The sequence below is a fragment of the Aulostomus chinensis genome, chromosome 7 (assembly GCF_037954235.1).
Source record: "Aulostomus chinensis isolate RoL2024-O1b breed Wild chromosome 7, RoL_Achi_v1.0, whole genome shotgun sequence".
NCBI lineage: Eukaryota > Metazoa > Chordata > Actinopteri > Syngnathiformes > Aulostomidae > Aulostomus > Aulostomus chinensis.
The window spans coordinates 18,012,811-18,033,601 of NC_141326.1; the positions used below are offsets into that span (position 1 = coordinate 18,012,811).

The window sequence follows — 20,791 nt, forward strand, 5'->3', positions numbered from 1 at the left end:
TTACTGATATGTGTACTTTTATTATGTCCTTTTTTGTTTTGTTTTCTTTCTTTCTTTCTTTCTTTTTTTTTTAAATCGATACCGATATCAGCTCATCATTTCCTCAGTCTCCTGTGCGGGGAGCAGAAAGAGCTTTCCTCAGTTGTGCTAGTACTCCCTCTCGCGACAGGCAGCGAGAACTGACAGCGCCTTATGCGTCACCATAGAAACCACTACACAATCCCGAATTGGGGTTTTGCAGACGGAAAAAACCCAACGCATGTACGTTTCATTATTATGATATATTTGTCTATGATTATTATAGCCAATATGACTAATCGAGTTTACGGCACACGAGTGAAAATCGGAAACTGGAGCGAGGACCTGAGTTTACAAGAGGTTTGTTTCAAAATAAAAGCTCTCAGTTACGGTAGATGGTTTGTTAGCTAGCAATTTTGTGAATGTAACTTTGTAAATGTACTAATTGCTTGGCAACAATTTTGAATGCAGCTAAAGGAAGTTTCTATTAGAAATACTCCTGCTGCTAAAATGAAATATAACTTTTCAGCGTAAGTTATATTTTACATGTTGATGAACTTTAGAAACACATTGATTTAGCTAATTAACGAACTGTTTACTCACTACTGCTATATGTTTAACTTGCCAGTTACTATTTATGTAGAAATAAAGATGATGATAAGGTTAGGCCAATAGTTTCAAGGTGCTTGGCTAAACAGGTAATAAAATACAAGGATAAAATATTACAATAATATTTGTCAGTTTCCCTGATTTTCTGATTAATGACTTAGAGGTGCTCATGGGAACAGAAATAGGCCTAGAGGGAGAAATATATGACTGAAATCATGTGCTTGTGTGGTGAATCTTCCCGGTCGAGGTATCTCCTAAGTGCTGTGTCAAAGTCAACTCCACCATTTCAGTTTCCTTGAAGTTCTCCTGCTCATCCAATAGGCTTCTTCAGCTCTAAGTTACTAGTGGGGGGTGGGAGGCTTTTATAACTCATCCTGGGGTTGACCTCCTACAGAGACGGTGCAAGTGAGCTCGGAACAGAAGCACATCAGGGAAGCACTTCAATACCTGCGGCTACCCCAACTGGGCCTTTGTCAAGACCTGCAGAAATCCTGTTTCACTTTGAAGAAAGTAACATTCTTAGGCAGTAGCTCAGCCACCCTAGGACAATTGAGCACCCTTCCTTGTCTATCACCCATTCACACATTAGGGTCAGGATTCCCCTGATTCACATAGATTGTGGTTTAACAACCCCTGAACAACCCATATGAATATCATTTGAGCCAACAGCTCTACCACTCTGAAACCCAGAGCTCACATGCAACAGCGTCCCAGTAGAAGGTCACCCCCACCCAGTTATAAAAGCCTGCAATGCCCCATCAATGACTCAGAAATGAAGAAGCCTCTGGGAAGAGAGGGGGATGTCCTCAAGGAAACTAAAACATTGCAGGGGAGATGTGAATAATATATGTCAATATATTAATGTGTCTATAGGATGCTTTGAAAGACTACATGGAGAAAAAAGAGAAGGGTGAGCTTGCTGCACAGAAAATAGACTTCCTCAAGGAGAACATTTTGAGACCGGTATAATCATGCTCATTAACAACAACAATAAAATCCTAATGAAGTGAGATGGGATAAAGGTAATGAGGATTGTGCTTATAGGTGACTCTTGCTGTGACAAGGGATGGAGGATTGCGCTTTGGGGATGTTGTGATGCTGGTAAACATGGGAGGAGAAAAGAGGGAGTGGAGCACATTAAGCATTAACGCAGACATAAACGGCTTCACAAAGATTCCTTCGCCTGGCCTTCGAGCTCCATGTGGAGTAAGCGCTGGACCAGGTCTTCAGCCCTGCGCGAGGACTGCCTTCGTCATTACCAGGTACAGACAGAAACCCGGTTCTTACTACATCAACACACACCTGATCAGATGTAAACCTGTAAAACTGTGTGTGCGACTGCAGTGTGGATGGAAGTCCTGAAGAATCACCTCTGCATTATGAACAAAGTTTTGCCCTGAAAACAACAAGTGGCTTTGCAAGGGGAGTAAGTAACTCTCACACACACACACACACACACACACACACACACACACACACACACACACACACACACACACACACACACAGTCACTCATGCTCACACACACAAACAGTGTGTGACCTTTGGACTCTGAAGTAACTGTAGCTGCACTCTTTAGTTTCATCTCAGTCCTTCATCCTGTAAAACATAGAACTGTTTGTCAACTAAGGCTCAAGACCCCCCAAGGACCTTGACTTCAAACTCTCCATGTCATCACCAGTAATGCACACATCGAGTGTGATGTCAGTCAGACGAAGGATTTTTGAGTTAAAGGAGTCAGAGGCGGACAGATTGATTTTCATAGTTTCTCATTCTGTGTGGGCTGGGCCAGTCTGAGTGGGCAAAATATTACCTCCAATACACTGTTTATAGGGTCAATATAAGTGAATTTTGTTCCCTGTATAGGGTGCAAAAACATCTGGACATACCTTTGTATTTATGCAAATAGTGAGCTCATTCTCTGTCAGCATCAGGCTTTATTCATTTTAAGGTTCTGTTCTCTATTTCTGGTGCATTATCTGTGAGTGTAATCTACTTAAAAACAAACACAATCAATAAGAAGACTTCAATAGGAAGACTTCAAAATCAACAAAATGTTTTGTTTGATTAAAATTGGAAAGACGTTTAAAGATGTTTTGAACCTCCATGTCAAGTTTGGTGCAAATGCACAGTTTTCTTTTCGGGTTGTAGCCATTAATTTTTAGATTGTCCCTGGTAAGAAGGACAATCCAGATTTCCATAAATCCAAGCTTGAAGTATTTTGGTCCTGTCAGCTGACGTGTGAAACCTTCGTCAGGCACAGCTACTCCAGTTTTATATACAGTTGAAAGCTAGAATTTAGTCCCTGTTACATTTATATTTGATATTTTGTAACATCTGGAACTGAATGTTATTATTGTTGTTTAACAAGTGAAAAAGTCATCTTTGTCTCATCACACCCTCTCCCCAGGGTGTGTCTAGACTATTGGCACAGATTAGTAGTAGTTAGCATGGGTTTGTGCTCTTCAGGCCATGATTGTGATGTGCACTCTGTGTTTTGTGAGACCTCACACACATGCAGGAGAGCAACGGCACACATCTGGTGCTGTGGAACTGGGCAAACATTGGATTACCACCTGCCCCTTGTTGGTGGTTGGGGGTTGCTACAGATGGCCGGGTTTGAAGGGACCGTCTCCAGATTGCAGCCTGGTCGTTGGCACAAATGGGATGCAGACCAAGAGGCCTTTCTTGAGCTCAGCTGTGCTTGGGAAGTCTCCGATGGGCACTTGACGAAGACGCAGTAATAAGATGCTGCATGTATGAAGCAGTCCAACCAGCTCACACCACGTGAGGATGGTCTGTTCATGCTCACTATCAGGCCATCTATGGATGGTCTCTTCCAACCCAGTAAGAACCACAGTTAGTCGCGTCTTAGGCGAGGAATCATTTTATTGTTGTTGTTACAGCCCTTGGAATGACGATTCGTAAGGTTGACTGATGCGTAAGGTCTTTATTTCTTTCGTTCACTTTATGATCCTTACGGCACCGTGAAACTATTTTTTTTAAACACATACAAAATAAACATCAAATACAATTCCACAGTAAATTCATAAGTTTAACAATATTAAAACATTTTGCGCATACCTCGCCGCGCTCTCCAAGGAATGTAAATAAACCCATGAGTGAATTGCGTGCTCCGGTGATCGTCAAACCCCCTCATGAATGAAACGTCACATCCTTGCTCCAAGACAACCTTCAAACAAACAAAGAAGTGGCGGCACAACATCCACTTTGTCTCACACCAACATGACTTCTACTACAAAACAGAAAGATAATCTTACCAGGCCTGAGTGATGCTGCTCCCAGCTGCTGCTGCCTTGATGGCTGTATTAACTGCAGCCCTGACCCGACAGGAAATACTTAAATTCTCAGGCAGACATCACGTACGGGCCAGTTAATATCCCCCCCCCCCCCCCCCCAAAAAAAAACAATGAATAAATCACATAAGAACAAGTAGAGGTGTGTCCAGATGAATTTTTGGGGGGTCTATTTTTATTTTCATTTTCAACCAGTGATCAGCTGCCAGTCAGAAAGGTCTATCATATCAAAACATAATTCAGGGGTGTTTAGGAATAGAACAGAAATTACAAATTGCTAACAGTGCAAACAGTGAATAAACTGGCATACCCTTTTCCAAAGTGATCGTGTGTCCATCAGTGCTGACACTTTACACTTTCACATTTTCTCTTTCTGTGTTTCCTCAGCTTTTCTTAACGAGTGACCTTCTGAGTTTTCAAAAGGTAAATCAGCTCATTTATGTAAGGTCATGAAGGAGAACTGAGAAACTGACCAAACACTGAGGTAACTTGTTAACTTAAGGAAAATGCTGATAACTTACATGGTAGCTTCAAAGAACGTGCCAACCTTTTGAGACATACGTCTATTTGCCATCCCCTCCAGAGCCAGACAAGATAATGTAGATACCCTTCTCTCTCTGTATTATGGAGCTCAGACTGGCTGGCCGCTAGCTAGCTTAGTGCAATGTATGGTAGTGGATGGGCAGGTTAGCGTACCTCCATCAAAAGTGATCAAATAAACCGTTCTTCAAAGCAGTCGCTGCCTGTATTAATATAGCCGGGAGTGTGTTTAACATTTGGGATGAAACAACAACTGCAACGCTGCTAGTAATCAAGGCTGAGTGAAACAGTGGATCAGGAGGATCACATCCGCACGAAAGATCCTGAGCCTGATCTATTTGAATCTGACCTCACACAGGAGGATCTACAGGATTTGGAAGATGAGTGGGCAAGAAGGAGATATGCTAACTTTCCTGTTCACTTGCATTCATTGTGCTAAGCTAAGTAGTGGTCAGCAGGTCTCTGTGGGTCTAACCCTCAATGAGCAGAGGAGAGAAGGGAATCTATCAAATGGCAACTAAGCCAATTCGCCAGAGAGTCAACATCTACCTTCAAGGCAACATAACAGCTTCAAAATCATTCAGTGGTTCTCTCTTGTTATAGGAAGAGTGGCGCCTCCCACTCAGTGCCCCCAAATGACTATTTTTGTGCTATGTATGTTGGGTTGAGCATATTTTCTCCTACAGTAGGTGCATAATGCTTTCCAGGACTATTTTACACACTTAGACTGCAGTACAGCAGCATGGAGAGGAATGACACGACCTTAGACAGTACAGCAAATGAATAGAGATATTGCGACATTGCCCACTAGTTCCTTCGATGTAGTAAGTACTACTGCACTACTCATTTCACTAAATTTCCATTTTAATGGGATTCATTTATAGTGTGCCAAGAAGTCTCGACTCCAGGAAGTAAACTTGGCTGACAATGATTCCTTTCTGTCCTGGTGGAGGATAGTATACTTTGACCCCCAGGAGAGGCTTGAATATGAGGGTCAGCGTGTACCCGTGAGTATGCTCTTGCTTCATGGTTAACTATTCCACCTGTTGCAACATCAGCATTCTCTGTGGCTCAGTTCTTTAATTGTCACGACGTGGACTCTCTGAGACCAAGGGAGGTTTTTTGTTGTTGTTTTGTTTTGTTTACAGGCAAATTTGAAAGTGCTGATTATACACTGCAAGACAAACCAGGCTCTCGCTGTTCTGCATGATCAAGTTCTTTGGTATTTCTCTTTGTTTTTATGTTTTTTTTTTTAAATAAGTAGTGGACTCTGGTCAAATATAAAGAGCTTCTCCCACTTCTGGAATCATTCTGATGTAATTTGAATTGCTTTACATAAATATATTACACAATCATCAAATAGACACACACACACACACACACACATACACATATATATATATATATATATATATATATATATATATATATATATATATATATATATAATTTTGTTTTCATCAGGCAGACCAAATTGTACCTCATTATGGGCAAAATTTGTCTCCCAGACCACACTTTGGGCAGCCCTGACCTAAACTAACTAATGTGTCAAAAGTAATATGTCCCCAAATTAAAATTCTTTGAAAGGGTCCAGTTGTACATTGAGGCCTCTTCACACCTGCCTGGTTTGGTGAAGACTCTCAGGTGTGAAAAGGCTCTCAGCGATGTAACCAGTTGTTTTAAGCAAGTCAGATGAGGGCCTCCAACATGGCTGACAGAATTCATGTTACAATGCCTACACACCTGCTGTTCTGTAGCTAACAGTTGTATCTTTGTAGGACCACATATGGCAAAGAGTATGAGGTGACGGCTCACACTTTCCTAGACTCCCATAAAGCTGAACAGGACAACAACCACTGGATACTGTGCACCTCTGACCCTGGGGGGGAGGGGCTTGCACTTCTCATTGGTGGTCAGTTAGCAGCTGGCAGCGTGGAGCTCCCGGAGGCAAATGAAGGCACCCAGATGTAACAAAAAACAATCCCACGCTGTGCATGAACAAGTAGGGCAAATAGACAATTAACAACAATGAACTTTAGACAAATAAATGTTGTTTTTTTGAATTCAAATCATTGGTTTGTAATTCTTGTGCGGGGATGTTTTCACACTGGCCTCCAACCAGGGTATTAGGGTGATATGATACAGACTGTAGCACCAGGCATCTCTGCAGAAAGAGGGATTTGATCTCTTTCAACAAACAGAGGATCGCTCTAGTTGGGTGTAGGAATAATAAAGTGATACTGAGCTGCTTCTCTCTGAATTTGGAATTTCCCTCAAAATGTTTGATCACCCTTCATGAGAATTCATGCCATAATATGACTTATTTGTATGGAAAGTACAATTGCTGTTTGCTAATATTAACATGCTTAAAATACGTAGAGTAGTGTGTTGTTGACCCTCAAAATGGCGTCATGATTTTTATTGTACATTTTAAGGTATCACAGATAGAAAAAAAAAATTAATCATCTGATTTTCTTGGAAAGGTTGAGTTGTGTTGTATGTTAAAAAGAAATAAAGAAAACTACAGTGGTGTCTGACGTGTCATTTCCATGTTTGGGTGCGCACGCTCGAATTTGAATGTCACGCATTAAGAATGTGCATTTCCTTCTGTGCGTCACACTCAGCCTGCGTGGTTTTACAACACGTGTGGACAGCGGGTAGTGTCGCATCTCAGGCGTCTTGCTCCTTAATCCTGGTTAAAAAATGGCGTCTTACGATATGTAATACTGTGTTACCACGTGACAACGAGGACCACGTCGTGTGGCCTGTCACGGGTTAAAGCATTATCACAAAAGTATGTATCATCACCCGTAGATAAAGCTGAGATTTATTGAGGCATAGGGACATAAGGTGCATTCACATGAAATCGGTTCAACTAGACTCGTGTTGTGCCCAGCTGTTTTCCTCCTTACCATCGTTCCACAACGTCATTCGAAATATTCGCTACCGGGGATTTTTTTTTTTTTTTAACGGCTTCAGTTTCGGTGGCGTTTGAGGTTTCAGTTGTGAGCACATCCCTTATCCGCATCTTATCCCGCTTCTTCTCTGACGTTTTCCCCACGTTGTAAAAGCAGTGAACGCAACCCCAGGTGTCACGTTTCAGACGGAGACAATAGAGGAGAAGCGACCCGCCGACCAACCGCGGCAGCAGTTCAACCTGACTGGAGGCAGCGGCGGTTCTGTGGAGGAGAGGTCGCCACCACCGCGGAAAGGTGAGTCTGTTACATCATAATTGGACGTTAGATAAATTAAGAGCCCACATTTGTTTATATATTTTTGAAGGTCAGCTGGGCATCATAATGGTTCTGTTAAAAATATGTGGTGGTTTTAGCAGTGGATGAGGCTCTATGTGGTTTACCGGGATTTAAAGATGTTAGCTTAAAATGTGGTCCATCTAGCGTGCAGCTGTGTCCTAATTTGAGTCTGGGTGTTTGTACAACGGGCAACCGAGTCGGTTTACCGGAGATGAATGTAATATGTAATATATAGACATCCATGAAAATAAGATTCAGTCATAATAGAAGTGATGATGTCCGAGGATTCATGTCTCTGGCCTTATTCCTGTTTGGAATGGTTCTTTTTTTTTTTTTTTTTTTTTTGTATATGATCAGGAATGATGAAGCCTAAGGAGAATTCTTAAATGTTTAAATTGAAATAACCCTTTCTGAAGGTAGATTTTTTTTAAAAAAAAAGGGACATTCATAATGCATTTAAGTGCCCTTTGTCTCTATGAATTTGCATATTTAAAGATGTAAACTGACGAGGATTAATGGTCATGATGGTCTCGGTCTTTGTCGAGTGTCAAGCATCCGTTTGCAAACATGGTTATTTTTCATTGTGGCTTCATTTATTTTAAGTAATTCTTATATTTGGTTTATGAAGTATATTATATATTTATAGGATTTTCCCCAGAATGAATAGATTTGCTTCAAAGACACACGCATACTGGATTATTATAATCATCTGAGGAAAAATCTCATCTTGTTAATACGAATTTACCTTACTTTTACCTCACAGCTTGTCATTGTGGCTTTTTTTGAATGGCCTCTGCTGAGTTAAGATATCATATTTGTTTACTTTTCCCGTGCAAACATAATGCTCCAGAGAATGTGCTGTCTTGAAGCGCTTTTTCACAGGTGTGGAAAAGTCATGCAAATGTATTCGTATAAATGTGTGTGAACCCTGCCTGAGAAATGAATAAAAAAAATGCTTGGACCTTCTCTTAGAATGAATATGTTTTTCATTGGCTGGCGCTCCACAGAATTCCATGAGAATCATTGTGGTAATTTTTCCTGCTCAAGTGCCAAGATTATTGATTTGAAGTGTATCTAAAAATGAAGTCAGCAGTTAATTTGGGCACATTTATACATGTCGACATGAATCCAAAATGTAGACGGTTGTTGCTGTGCTAAAATCGAGCACTTGCTTAATTATTACCTCAAAGGGTAAGAAAGAAGCAGACATTGGTGACCTGCAGTCACTGTTTTTGAATTAAGCCCACATAATAGTATCAACTAAAGTATTTGATCTGTTCTTGGTGATGAGGAAGTACTCCAAACAGGGAGCAACTACTACTTTCTACTAACTTCTTTGAGCAATTAAATTAAGAAAAGAGTTTGAAGTTCAAGACCCAGTGGGAATTTTTTGCTTCGTGCATCAGTTTCCTTTCACGTCAGTGGGAGGAAGGAAACTAAGTTGCAAAGAATGAATTGCTATTTAAGACAAGTCTATTTACCCTCATGAATGTCTGTTTTTCACAGTCCTCTTAGGATTGAAATATGGTGACATGGTGGAAAAATGGTCTGATTACTCACTGGTCCCAGTCTAAAGAAATGAATGCTTCTCAGTCCCAAATGCCACAAAAAAAAAAACAACAACCGGAGAACCTGACACCCGTGCCCTCTGGTGGCCCAGGTCTGGGCACCGTGTTTGTCTGTGCTGTGCCGTCTTTGTCCATGTGGCTCTTCCTTGTGGGGCGCACCTCTCCCATCAGTTCTTTGTGGGCATATTTTACAAGTCTCGTTTGTTAAAAATGCATTTTAACAATCTGGCATCGCCACCCGTGAGCGCTCTGCTCTGGAAAATTCCAAAACATTGTTGCAATGACAGCAGGGTAAAAAAAAGTCTCTTTTTCTTTCCCACACACCCTCGTGTGTTTATACGAAATGCGGCTGAAATGTTTTTCCACTGTGCCACTCTCCTTCACACAGCCACAGGTTAGCTAAGGCTCGGTTTCAGGCTCCAGTTGCATCGGATCAGGCTCAGCTCCACCCGTTCAATAGCATCGGTGACACTAGTATGCTCAAATCTCAGGAGTCTCCAACAACCTGTGTGCTGCTGAATGATTGTGAGAAAATAAAATCTAATTTGCAATTGTGACACGCTTCACAATATGGGAGGGGACAGTGAACTGCAAACATTTGAATTGGATGACATAATTGGTGTTTGCAGGGGTCTGAATTAAAAAAAACGAGAGGTGTATTCTCAAGCCTGTACAGGCTGGGAGTCTCTGCAGGGCCACATGACGATTTGACCTCATCAGCTGTTGCACACCCACTGATTTGAATATTTTACATTACAATTTTGCTGAAATTTCAATATTGTTGGGCACCAGGCTATGCAGGGGCCTATTGCAGGGCATCTGTGCAGACACAATGAGCCGGGTTTGCAGGAACAAGGCTGGATGAGGGCGTGTGTCCTGGGCACTTCACTAGAATCTCATCTGGATGGTTCGGGTGTCTTTTTCCTGGAAACGCGGTAGTCTAAGGTGTTCTTCAGATTGGCCCCCCAAAATATAAATAAATTGATAAGGTTCAGCCCCAGAACCTACCTTCAGTCAGTCCTGGGCTTGCAGGGCTGAAATAGTTATTTAGAAATATAATTATTTTCTAAAACAATAAATGCCATGAAATAATTCTTTTCTGTCCAGATGAACTTGCTGGTTAAGGGAGAAAATGAAAATTCACAAAGTGAAAGTTAGAACCAATACATTTTGAGCGCTTTTTTTTTTTTTTTTGGAAACGACAGAAACCGCAACCCCTTGATGAATTAGTTGCTGATATATGAATGAATTGTTTCAGGTCTAACTTGAGGGGCGGCTGTATTTCCCTGGCTGATGCAATACTTGAGAATTCTTGTTGTTCTTGTGCTCCAACCTTGTTTTATCCCTGACACCGTGGCATGTTAAGCTCACGAGAGGTGGTTTTACAGTCTGTATGGTGTCTTTATTGGGACCTGGTTGAGTGGGGGAAGCTCTCAGCCATTCAAGGTCACACTGAGATTTTCTATTCAGTTGTTCAATAATAGAACCTTCATTGTGGACTCGGTACTCTTGCTCGGTCTGAATAGGTCCTTTTTTTCCCCCAACTCTTTTTCTTGTCTTTTTCACAAACACTTGCTGAATGTGCTTCGTATGTTCTGGCAGTGTAACTGATTGGCAGACATGGCCGTGCACGTCCCTGGACTGGTGGCTGTGATAGTCTTCTATATCATCATCCTGGTCATCGGGATCTGGGCGTCTCGAAAATCCAAGATGGTGGAGAAGGCATGCGTCGGCAACAAGAGTGAAATTACAATCGTTGGCGGTCGCAACATCAATGTCCTGGTCGGTGTTTTCACTATGACAGGTAAACCTTTTCTTTCATTTTGTGAAACTAAATTCTTTTTGCATGTGTTTGTCTAAGCAAAGTCTCCTGTATTCTTCCTCAGCGACCTGGGTTGGCGGAGGTTATATTATGGGCACAGCTGAGGCTGTTTATTCTCCCACTCAAGGTCTCATCTGGGCCATGGGGCCCCCTGCATATCTTATCAATTTTCTTTTGGGTAAGTTATGTGCAACAAATGAAGCCTTTGTGAGATAAAAACTCAGTAGGAGCACAGTTAGTTATTGTTAAAAAAACAAAACAAAACAAAACAGAAAAAAAGCAACAAATAGAGCTCAACATTCTTTTCCAAATATATTGGGACATTTCATGTTTGTTTTGGAGGGTGTAACGCCACCCCACGGATGTATTTTCAGCTTCACACACATACTTTTGAGAAAGTGAGTGCTGATAGTTCTAAACTATAGTTTGTACAGGAAGCCGCAACCAGTTATGCAGAAGACAGTTGTCATACCATATTACACCTAGATAGACGTCAGTTTGATGGAGGGAAGCATTTAGGGGATATTGATTTCTAGGAATTACTCTCATTCACTAATAGCCGGTTGCTGCTTTGGTATTATGGAGGAGCGAGCGGTACTCTGACATCTGAATGGGAGGATAACCTGCGCTGAGAGGAGCACGACTTTGTATCATTGATCAGCATCAGAGATTTATTGAGAGAATTTCACAGAATTATAATCTTTGGTTCACTCATTGCAGATAGTGACTCATCCACCTGTTTTCTAGGTAAAAGACTGGCGCGCACACACAGCTTCATCGAAATTGGAAAATAAATTTATGATTAAATACTTAAATTGTACTGTCTCAATCATGAAAACAGAAATTTGCAAACCAGTGCCAAATAATTTATTCTCAGTCTTTTGTGTAGTTTGTTTTGAGATGTCTTGCTTCGTTGACCTCAGGTTTGTTCTCAGTTCAGATTTGTCTATTTATGGGGCTGTTTTGCCGTTGAGGGCGGGTTCAGTCTACCTCACAATTGACTGACAGCGTGTGTTGGGCAGTTTGTAAGCAGATATGACTGCTCAGGCTGCTCCCCACAAACGGCCAATACCGCATTTTCAATGGAGCCAAAATGTCTCCGTACATCTGCCTCCGTCCAATATGCTGCTGTTGGGCTAAATTGGCCAAGCAGGCAGTCAGATCCTATTTGACCGTGAGAGATGTGAAGAAACCCAGCACGCATTAAAACCATGTAATAAAAACAAATAGATGTACGCGTGTGATAACACCCAGCGTCACGGCTTTGCTTTGCATTGCATCATGGAAGTCTGATTCCTGCAGAGAAACTCTGACATATATGCTGAAATATCCTCACACCCTCAGCTTTCCTGTGAATATGTCAGTGTTCCATTACAGTTAGTAAAATGATCATGTTTTTGTTTTTATGTCCTTCAATAACCATTAAGTCAGTAAGTGTTTAAATGCCCATCAGACCTTTCGTTTTGTTGATAACCCAAATATCTGCTGAGTCGGTTTCTGTTGAGCGACTGATCAGTGATTGTTCAACTTGAGGCTCTATTTTAAATAACCACATCTACTGTTCCGATTTCACTGTCTCTCTTTTCTTAGGAGGATTGTTTTTTGCGAAACCGATGAGGTCAAAGTGCTACGTGACCATGTTGGACCCGTTTCAGCATCGCTATGGCAACATGTTCACCGCAGCTCTATTGCTCCCTGCTTTGATCAGCGATATTTTGTGGGTTGCCTGCATCCTTGCTGCTCTGGGTTGGTAACTCTGTCTGTTTGAACCCAATTAAATATTGAGGGTCCTATTTTCCTGAGCTGGGGGCGGATACAAAGGTTCAAGCTTCTGGTGCTTGTATGTGTGGGTGAAAGCAAAAAAAGTTCTTCACTTTTCAATCAATCAAACGACCGGAAGAACGACTGCTACTTCTAAGCATGGCTGACTTTGTAAGAGAGAGTACAGGATACAGAAGCTGAGCAGGCGAGACGGTGATTTGCTAACCTGCCCAACTACTACCATTCACTTTGCTAAGCTAAGTAGCAGTTAGTCAATCTTCGTGGGTCTCAGCACCCTGATGCACACACAGAGGAGAGAGTAGATGGGTTCCCTCTGCTGAGCCATCCATGGCTGATGCTTGGGCCCTCTCTCCAACCACACCCTCCCTCCTTTCTGCTGGGTGGAGACTCCAGCTCTTGAATCTACTGCATAAAAAATGGTGCAACATTTGTCAAGTGGTATGTTTGCGTGGTCAACTCCCTCATTGAGCATCAGTATTCACAATTTCTCTCAAATCTAGGTTGGTAAATTATAGTCATGAAGGTAATATATTGGCTCTATGAAATTGGATTTCAACACACGTGTTCATTTGCACTCAGTGAAAACAAAACAAACCAAAACAAAAGAGTTGACTATTTTTTGGCCCTAGCAGGAAAATAGGGCCCGAACTTTTAACTTCATGTTTGTGCAATAATCCATTGCATCTCATTTTGTTTGCCATGTCTGATTTAATATTCTGTGTGATTTCCAGGGGGAACGATGAGCGTAATTCTCGGGCTGTCATCTTCTCTCTCCATTATCATCTCTGCAGCTGTGTCCATCGTCTACACTTTTCTAGGGGGTCTCTACTCCGTTGCATACACTGATATCATCCAGCTTTCCTTCATCTTTTTCAGCCTGGTGAGAAAATTAGAGTTCAGTAAAATGAGTAGAAGAAAAATGGAAGGATTTGTTGCATAAAATACATCAATCCTGTTTTGATGATTTGCCAACTGCTGTTTTCTCTCTCTTTCAGTGGCTCTGTATTCCTTTTTTGATACTCAGTCCTGCTGTTTCTGCCAGTTCACCAACGGCCTTTCTCAACCAATCAAATGACAACTCATGGATAGGCGAGCTGGCGCCGGCTGATGCTGGAAAATGGGCAGATGAGATGCTGCTATTGGTCAGACTTCATATTTGATCTACCCATTACTGTATTTAGGTGATAGAAATGCTACAATCTTGATGGCTTAACTGTGCACATCAGCACGATGATTCTAGAGGATATGATTCCTAAAGCCTGGAGTTCATCTTGGAGCTGCTCACTGGGCACGTTCGCGTTTTTGTCATGTGCAACAAACCTGTCAATAGTTTATTAAAGTAAATGCGTCAGGTCATAGAATATGGCTGGGTCAGGTACGGAGTGATGTTGACATTGTATGGCATTGTACTGACTTCTTTATAACAGTAACAGCGGTTCCTTTTTCTATTCAAGTGTCCTAATCAGTAGAATGAAACTGACAAATGTAAACATCAAGTTTAACATTTAAAGATGTGCTTTGTGCTTTGTGTTCTATTTAAATCCAAAATATTTCAGTCTCTTTAAAAGTGATGAAACACTGTGGTTAAAAATAACCTGACTGGTGGTTTAAAAAATGACTGCTGTGCACATTTGCATAAACAAAGTATAACTGTGTGGTGTTCAGTTGGAGAAGCTGCAGTGGCCTTTCTGACTCTGGCCACTTTGCACTGCATCAAGAAAGGCAGAGGAGCAACAGATAACATGAACAATGGCTCTGCTCCATTTCTGTGTCCCAGTCAGTGAGCCAACATGATGTGGCTCAGCTAAAATATATTCGAGTCATTGTTCCCGTTCATAGAGGAAGCCTATGTAGCTGTTGGATTAGAGGAACTACACAAGTGGTCAATTTGCTCGCCGACATCCTGAACAAGACTGTGTTTTTGTTCTTGCCCTCGCAGGCTTTAGGGGGACTAGCGTACCAAGCGCTCCACCAGCGGATCCTCTCTGCAGCCTCCTCTGCTCAGGCTCAGGTCACCTGTTTCGCTGCTGCTGGGGCGGTTTTTATTATGGGAATCCCCTCGGTTGTCATTGGAGCTGTGGCTGCTTCTGCAGGTACAAATGAATGCAAACACACAGCTGTGCATCGACTGTGCACGCACTCAGAGACGTGCAGGTCTGCATTCATCTATGCTCTCTTCCAAGTTGTATGTTCCACTGTCATAGGTGCCCAAGCAAAGATGTGCCTCAAAATAGAAGCCTGGAACTTACATGCTTGGTCTCTTGATTATAACCAAACATTAAAACGAGTTCTAAAGGTCTATTATTATTATTATTATTATTATTATTATTATTATTATTATTGCATGGTCAGGTTTGCCAGTCAACTTTGCTCTCCCATCCATGTCAAGGTAGCTGCTGCCTCCACAGACAGGAGGTGGGACTCGTTTCAGTTTAATGTGGGAATTGATATTAGGCCTCAATGAATCATGTCCTCTGTTTATTATATATTATTCATTACTCACAGATGATTACTACAAGTCTAATTTTGATCCCATTTATTCGTCTGTCTGTTAATACAAACTCAAAACTTCTGCCATCTGTTTCAAATTAAAAGCCTTTCAGTGTCACTTCAGAAACCAAATAAGCCATCATTTCAACAAGCGTTTTAATGTGAAACAGTTGTAGATTTGGAAAATCAAATAGTTTCCCTGCTCTTTTCTCTCCAAACAATAGAACTGACTTCATGTGTAAAATATGGAAGTGTAGTCTCAGTGGATTTTTTGTTTTTGTTGTGCCCCCGATCAGATATTTAATAGAGGCTGATATGAGTCCTGATCTGATACTTGTATTTTCATTAGTCAGAACTAAAGTTTTTAAATAAATCAAATGTATATCCATGACAACTGAATAGCTCTCCATGAAGGAAAAATGCCTGCTGCTACTCGTGCATTGTTGTGTATTTAAATAACATAAATTATAACAACAACAAAGCCCAGCTTATTCTTGTATTTAAAAGCCTGGAACCAAAAAAGTGTTTAACATGTTTGATTGGGGGGAAAATAACTGATCAAAATAACCGATAATCAATTAAGTATGGCAACTTGACGTGACAGCCGATCTTAAATAAAATGATCCCATGGGGTTAAAAAAAAAAAAAGCCTTGAAGTGTCCCAGTTCCGTCTCTGAGGTCAGAGAGAGGGAGCGTCCCTGTGTCGGTGGGACTGGAATTAAACTGTCGTTGCAAAGTCGTGTCACTCTTTCAGGTTTTCTGTGCTCCGTAGCAGGTTTTGACTGATAGAAGTCTTTGCTCGTGTCAAGAATGATCTCCCTCAGGTTTAACGTTGTTCAATCAGCTTCGGCGATGCAGATCCCATCAGTTGAAAGGCTGTTTATGGTCTGGTTGCCTGCAACCGGCTGCCATTTTAACAAGCATAATGTTTTGATCAATCGATGTGAAATATTGTAATGACCATTCCCTGTCCTCATCCGTCCATTCTCTCATAGCTGCCTCACTGAAACCCGTGTAGACTGTGTGAGTGGTTCTCTTGACTCTCTTGGAGTGTACAAATGTACTATCATTGTTTTAAATTGTTCTTTTTCTGGACCAGTACCCAAAGACTCTCCCACCGATGAATCAGAGTTAGTTTCACCATTTCACAATATAACCAGGCACCCATGCCCACCAAAATAGCTGCCATGTGATATCACCTGACTTGTCCTTAATGTGTGTTTGATATGATACTGATTATGGTGGGACTGCTACTTTATTTAGCCCAGTATTAACAATTTAGCTTTGATTTCTTTTTATATAGATATATTATTTACCACCATCACCATAATCTTAAACGCTTCTCCCCCTCCCCATTATTTCTTGTCCTCTCATCTCTGCCTGTCTCTTGATCTACTTCGATCATCTTCTTTCTTTCTTTCCTTTTCTCTAAGACTGGAACCAGACAGCATATGGTCTACCCGCTCCTTATGAACGCGGGGAGGCAGGGAAGGTCCTGCCCCTGGCCCTGCAGTACCTCACACCCAGCTGGGTGTCAGTGTTAGGCATTGGTTCTGTGGCTGCAGCCGTTATGTCCTCCATGGACTCTGTGCTCTTGTCATCAGCATCCATGTTTACACAAAACATATACAAGACGACTTTGAGGAAGCAGGTGTGTGTGTGTGTGAGTGCGTGCAAGAGTGTGATTGGTTCAGCAGCAAGAAGTTTTACACCATGTCTCTGGTCCTCTCTCATCCCGCAGGCGTCAGAGCGGGAGCTGCAAAGGGTGATTCGTGTTAGCGTGCTGCTAGTGGGCCTGGCTGGAACCGGCCTGGCCTTTGGTGATGACAGTGTTTTCGCCCTCTGGCTGGTAAGCGGGGACTTAATCTACTGCATTATCCTCCCGCAGCTTGTCTGCGTGCTGCACTTCCGCTGTGCTAATAGCTACGGGGCTATCAGCGGCTACATCGGAGGGCTGCTGCTACGCGGGCTGAGCGGCGAGCCATCACTTGGGATCCCTCCTGTACTCCTGTACCCAGGCTGGCGAGAGGAGGCCGGAGTTATCAGGCAGTACTTTCCCTTCAGGACTCTGGCCATGCTCACTTCTCTGGTGTGTGTTCTCACAGTGTCCTGGCTGCTAGAGCTCGGCTTCTGTCGGCAAATAATTCCTCAGTCCTGGGATGTACTGAGTGTGTTTGAAGTGAAAAGGGGAGCAGAAGGGGAGGAAATGCCTGTTCCCCAAGAGGAGAACAAATGTATCCTTAATACAAAGTTATAGGTTTACTGCTTCATCCAAAGTATATACAAATGTATTTTTATGCATATTCCTACCAGCCTCCTTCTCCGCACAGACTTATTTATATACTCTTACATGTATAAAAGAATTATGTAATGTTTTATATGCACCAAACTCTAACCAGTAGTATGATGAGAGGGATTCTGGGTGGTCTGCTTTCAGCTGAATACATGTGAAGACCTCAGGTTTCTGATGTTAATGTTACAACCCAAAATGTTGTCATCCTTTTGTATTGAAACTTGTTTTTCTCAGTTGTTAAACACGGCGCACCAGTATTTACGTAGGCTTTCACTCCTCTTTTCCATTCAGAATTAGGATAAATTAGTCAGTCCAGTTGTTATTTAATACTTTAATTATTAGTCAACCATTCTATGAAGTTGTTTGACCTCTGTGCATTTAATGAGAAGTGGAGCGAGGGGCTGGACACGTTTTGATGAAAATGATAACTGACACCTTGAAGGTGAGAAGCACATTTTATATCAAACAAGAGTTAAGTGTTAAATATTATGAGTATTATATATTTTAAAGGGAACATCGTTGAAGGACCATAAAGTTATATAATTACAACTATTTTTAAGCTGTTTTGTGATCGAAAGTGTTCATAAAAAAAAAGAAGAAACGTGAAGCTGACTCTTTGTATCTGATGGCGTGTGTGTGTGTGTGTGTCTGTGTGAAAGATAAACATGCTGCCTAAAAATGAAAAAAAAAGTTATTTAAATTACTGTACATAGATGAGTTACTTTAGGTTTTATGTATTTTAATGATGTTGTGTTTACATGTATGCCAACAAGTATTTATCCCACAAGACCTAAAAGCAATAATACAACTGCAATGGTGCCTTTGCTGCAGCAGAGGGCGACACCTCAACGCTGTCGTGCAGCCTGCAGCAGGTTTAACAGTCAACATTTTAACCCAATCATGGAGTTTAATTCTATTTAACTTGATTTGCGATCAGAAGTGCAGCATTTTTCTCACCTCTCCTCGACGACTGTTGGGAGACTCCAACACACTCTTGTGTTTGACTTGTAACTGTTAAATAAATGTGAGAAACTGACAATCAACCTCAAATGAACACGAGGAGTTAATATTTTTACTGCAACACCTTCACTAATAGAAATTAGTACCAAATACTTCATTTCTGACTTAACTGCTTCTGTTGCCCCAACTAAACTGAAAACGATACATTTCATTGGAATAAAGTTCGCAGTCAAGTTGGAAGATTTTGTCCTTGCAGTATCTTGTTATGACAAAGAGTCAAATATTACGAGAGATTGTGAAACGTTTTCTAAAGTTTAACAGTTACAAGCCTGACAGACAAAGTCATTAATCTTCATTTAGGAGTGTTGTTTTTTTTTTTTTTTAATTGCTAGAATGTTTTTTCCAATTATGCAACTATCATCCTTTCCCATCCAATTCCCATGTGGAAGACATGACTAAATTTTATTTTATGTGTTAACTTAAAAAGAAAAAAAAGGAAACGTGGAAGTTTTAAAGGTTATACACAATTTGATTTTTCAATAAAAAAACAACAACAACAAAAGGAATTAGAAGTCTTGAACTCCTTATTATGTCACATTCAATGATCAAATGGATGTAATGTGATTTTTGACTGACACTTTAAATCAAAAACAAATGTCGGCGCCCATTTCCCGCAGCCGCTGCGTCCTGAATGAATGAAGGACAAAAGCAGCGCTAGCAGTCGCGTCTGTAGTTGTACTCCATGTCAGATTTTACTGGAGGCCTGGACTGGTGGTGTACATATGTTACAGCCCCAGTGCACAAATAGACTTCATGGTACTCAGGGTTTGAATGTTGTCCAGTTAATTTCTGTGATATAAAAGAGTAAAGAATTTAGTGAGGAAACGGTTCATGCTAACAAGAAAGAAACTTCTTGAAGAAAACGTGATTGAGACGTAATTGTTGGAGCTGCGTATTTTTATTTAGTAGCAAGAAAAATAAGATTTAAATTTCCAAAATTTGAAATCTAGATTTTACGCTTTCCTCTGTTTAGTTGATTAAGTCCACATTTGATTTGTCAACTGATTTCACATGCCTGTGGAATATCTCTGATTAGTTAAAACAAGAAAAAGTAATTTAATATTGGTAGTTTCCTCATATTTGTGTCAAAAATGTCAGAATAATTCCCACACAAATGTTCTAACTGCTGTCTTGCTGCGGGAACACACATATCATGCAAAGACACTTTGAAATAAATAGTATTTACATGTGAAAACACCTTGTTTAAAGAGGAATCCAGTTAGCTAGAATCAGAAACGACTGAAATCCAAAACAAACGGTCAACTTTAGTTTAACAGCAGTCTTGTTTCACACTGCGGCATAAAATATGTATAAAGTAAAACTTGTTGGACTTCTTCATATCGCGGCGGACACGGATTTGCACAGACTTAAATATTTAAGCTTAACTCATCCTCACCATCTGTAGTATTTGCCCCTTTTTGACAGTAAATCAGTCACAAATTCCTGTAAAACTTGGCGTCATTGTACAAACTCATTATTCACCACACGGACGAAGAGTTACTCAGTGAACAAGGAGCCCAAAAACGTTTCCAAACATTATCATTTGACCTCAATGCACCTCGCTCCATGTTTCTAACTTTGTCAGATCTCACTGTCCTGCAAAGCGCAACAAATGTTCCCTCAACACATTTTCCCAGCAGTAGGAGTGCTGCGCTGCCCCTTGCTGTGGCCCTTCAGTGTTTAATGTTATTGGACAAATACTCACCATGTACGTTTTAATACCTGAAATCTGAATGGAATTAAAACTATTTTGACACAAGCCTCCTCTGCACGACTTCAGCTTTAGCTCAAAGAATCACATGGAGCATTACTGTCATTATAGTTCTGTTTTTGCCATTTGCAGCCGTTAAGGCCCCTGGAGGTCCGGGCCCCCACTTGGTAACCCTGTTTTCTGTAAGGCTGTTCTTCTTAAATTTGTTTGTTTGTTTCCATTTAATTGGGATTATAATCTATTTAGGACTGATTTCCATTTCTGCCTGTTTCGTTTCAGATATTTTAAAGAGGTAAAACTAAAAACGGATTTCCCTAAAAAAAACAAACAAACAAACAAACAAACAAACGGTGAAATAAGAAATAT

The 20,791-nt window shown here is 41.1% G+C and overlaps 2 protein-coding genes across 3 annotated transcripts; both read left to right on the forward strand.

Moving 5' to 3' along the window:
• The first annotated feature begins 192 nt into the window (after positions 1–192).
• On the forward strand, positions 193–7,001 carry cfap161 (cilia and flagella associated protein 161). Its single transcript, XM_086208928.1, has 8 exons — positions 193–378; positions 1,501–1,590; positions 1,672–1,889; positions 1,972–2,053; positions 4,333–4,368; positions 5,370–5,492; positions 5,634–5,707; positions 6,264–7,001. The coding sequence occupies exons 1-8, from the start codon at positions 193–195 to the stop codon at positions 6,454–6,456; spliced, it is 1,002 nt and encodes a 333-aa protein (XP_086065054.1). The 3' UTR covers positions 6,457–7,001.
• Positions 7,002–7,126: 125 nt separating this feature from the next.
• Positions 7,127–20,706, forward strand: LOC147258847 (high affinity choline transporter 1-like). Of its 2 annotated transcripts, XM_086208930.1 has the most exons (10): positions 7,127–7,279; positions 7,589–7,697; positions 10,910–11,111; positions 11,194–11,307; positions 12,720–12,875; positions 13,643–13,791; positions 13,907–14,053; positions 14,851–15,004; positions 16,835–17,052; positions 17,143–20,706. In XM_086208930.1, the coding sequence occupies exons 3-10, from the start codon at positions 10,928–10,930 to the stop codon at positions 17,656–17,658; spliced, it is 1,638 nt and encodes a 545-aa protein (XP_086065056.1). In that variant the 5' UTR covers positions 7,127–7,279; positions 7,589–7,697; positions 10,910–10,927; the 3' UTR covers positions 17,659–20,706. The 2 variants fall into 2 exon arrangements, with proteins under 2 accessions (XP_086065056.1, XP_086065055.1); XM_086208929.1 differs by having other exon boundaries at positions 7,130–7,697.
• The last annotated feature ends 85 nt before the right edge of the window (positions 20,707–20,791 follow it).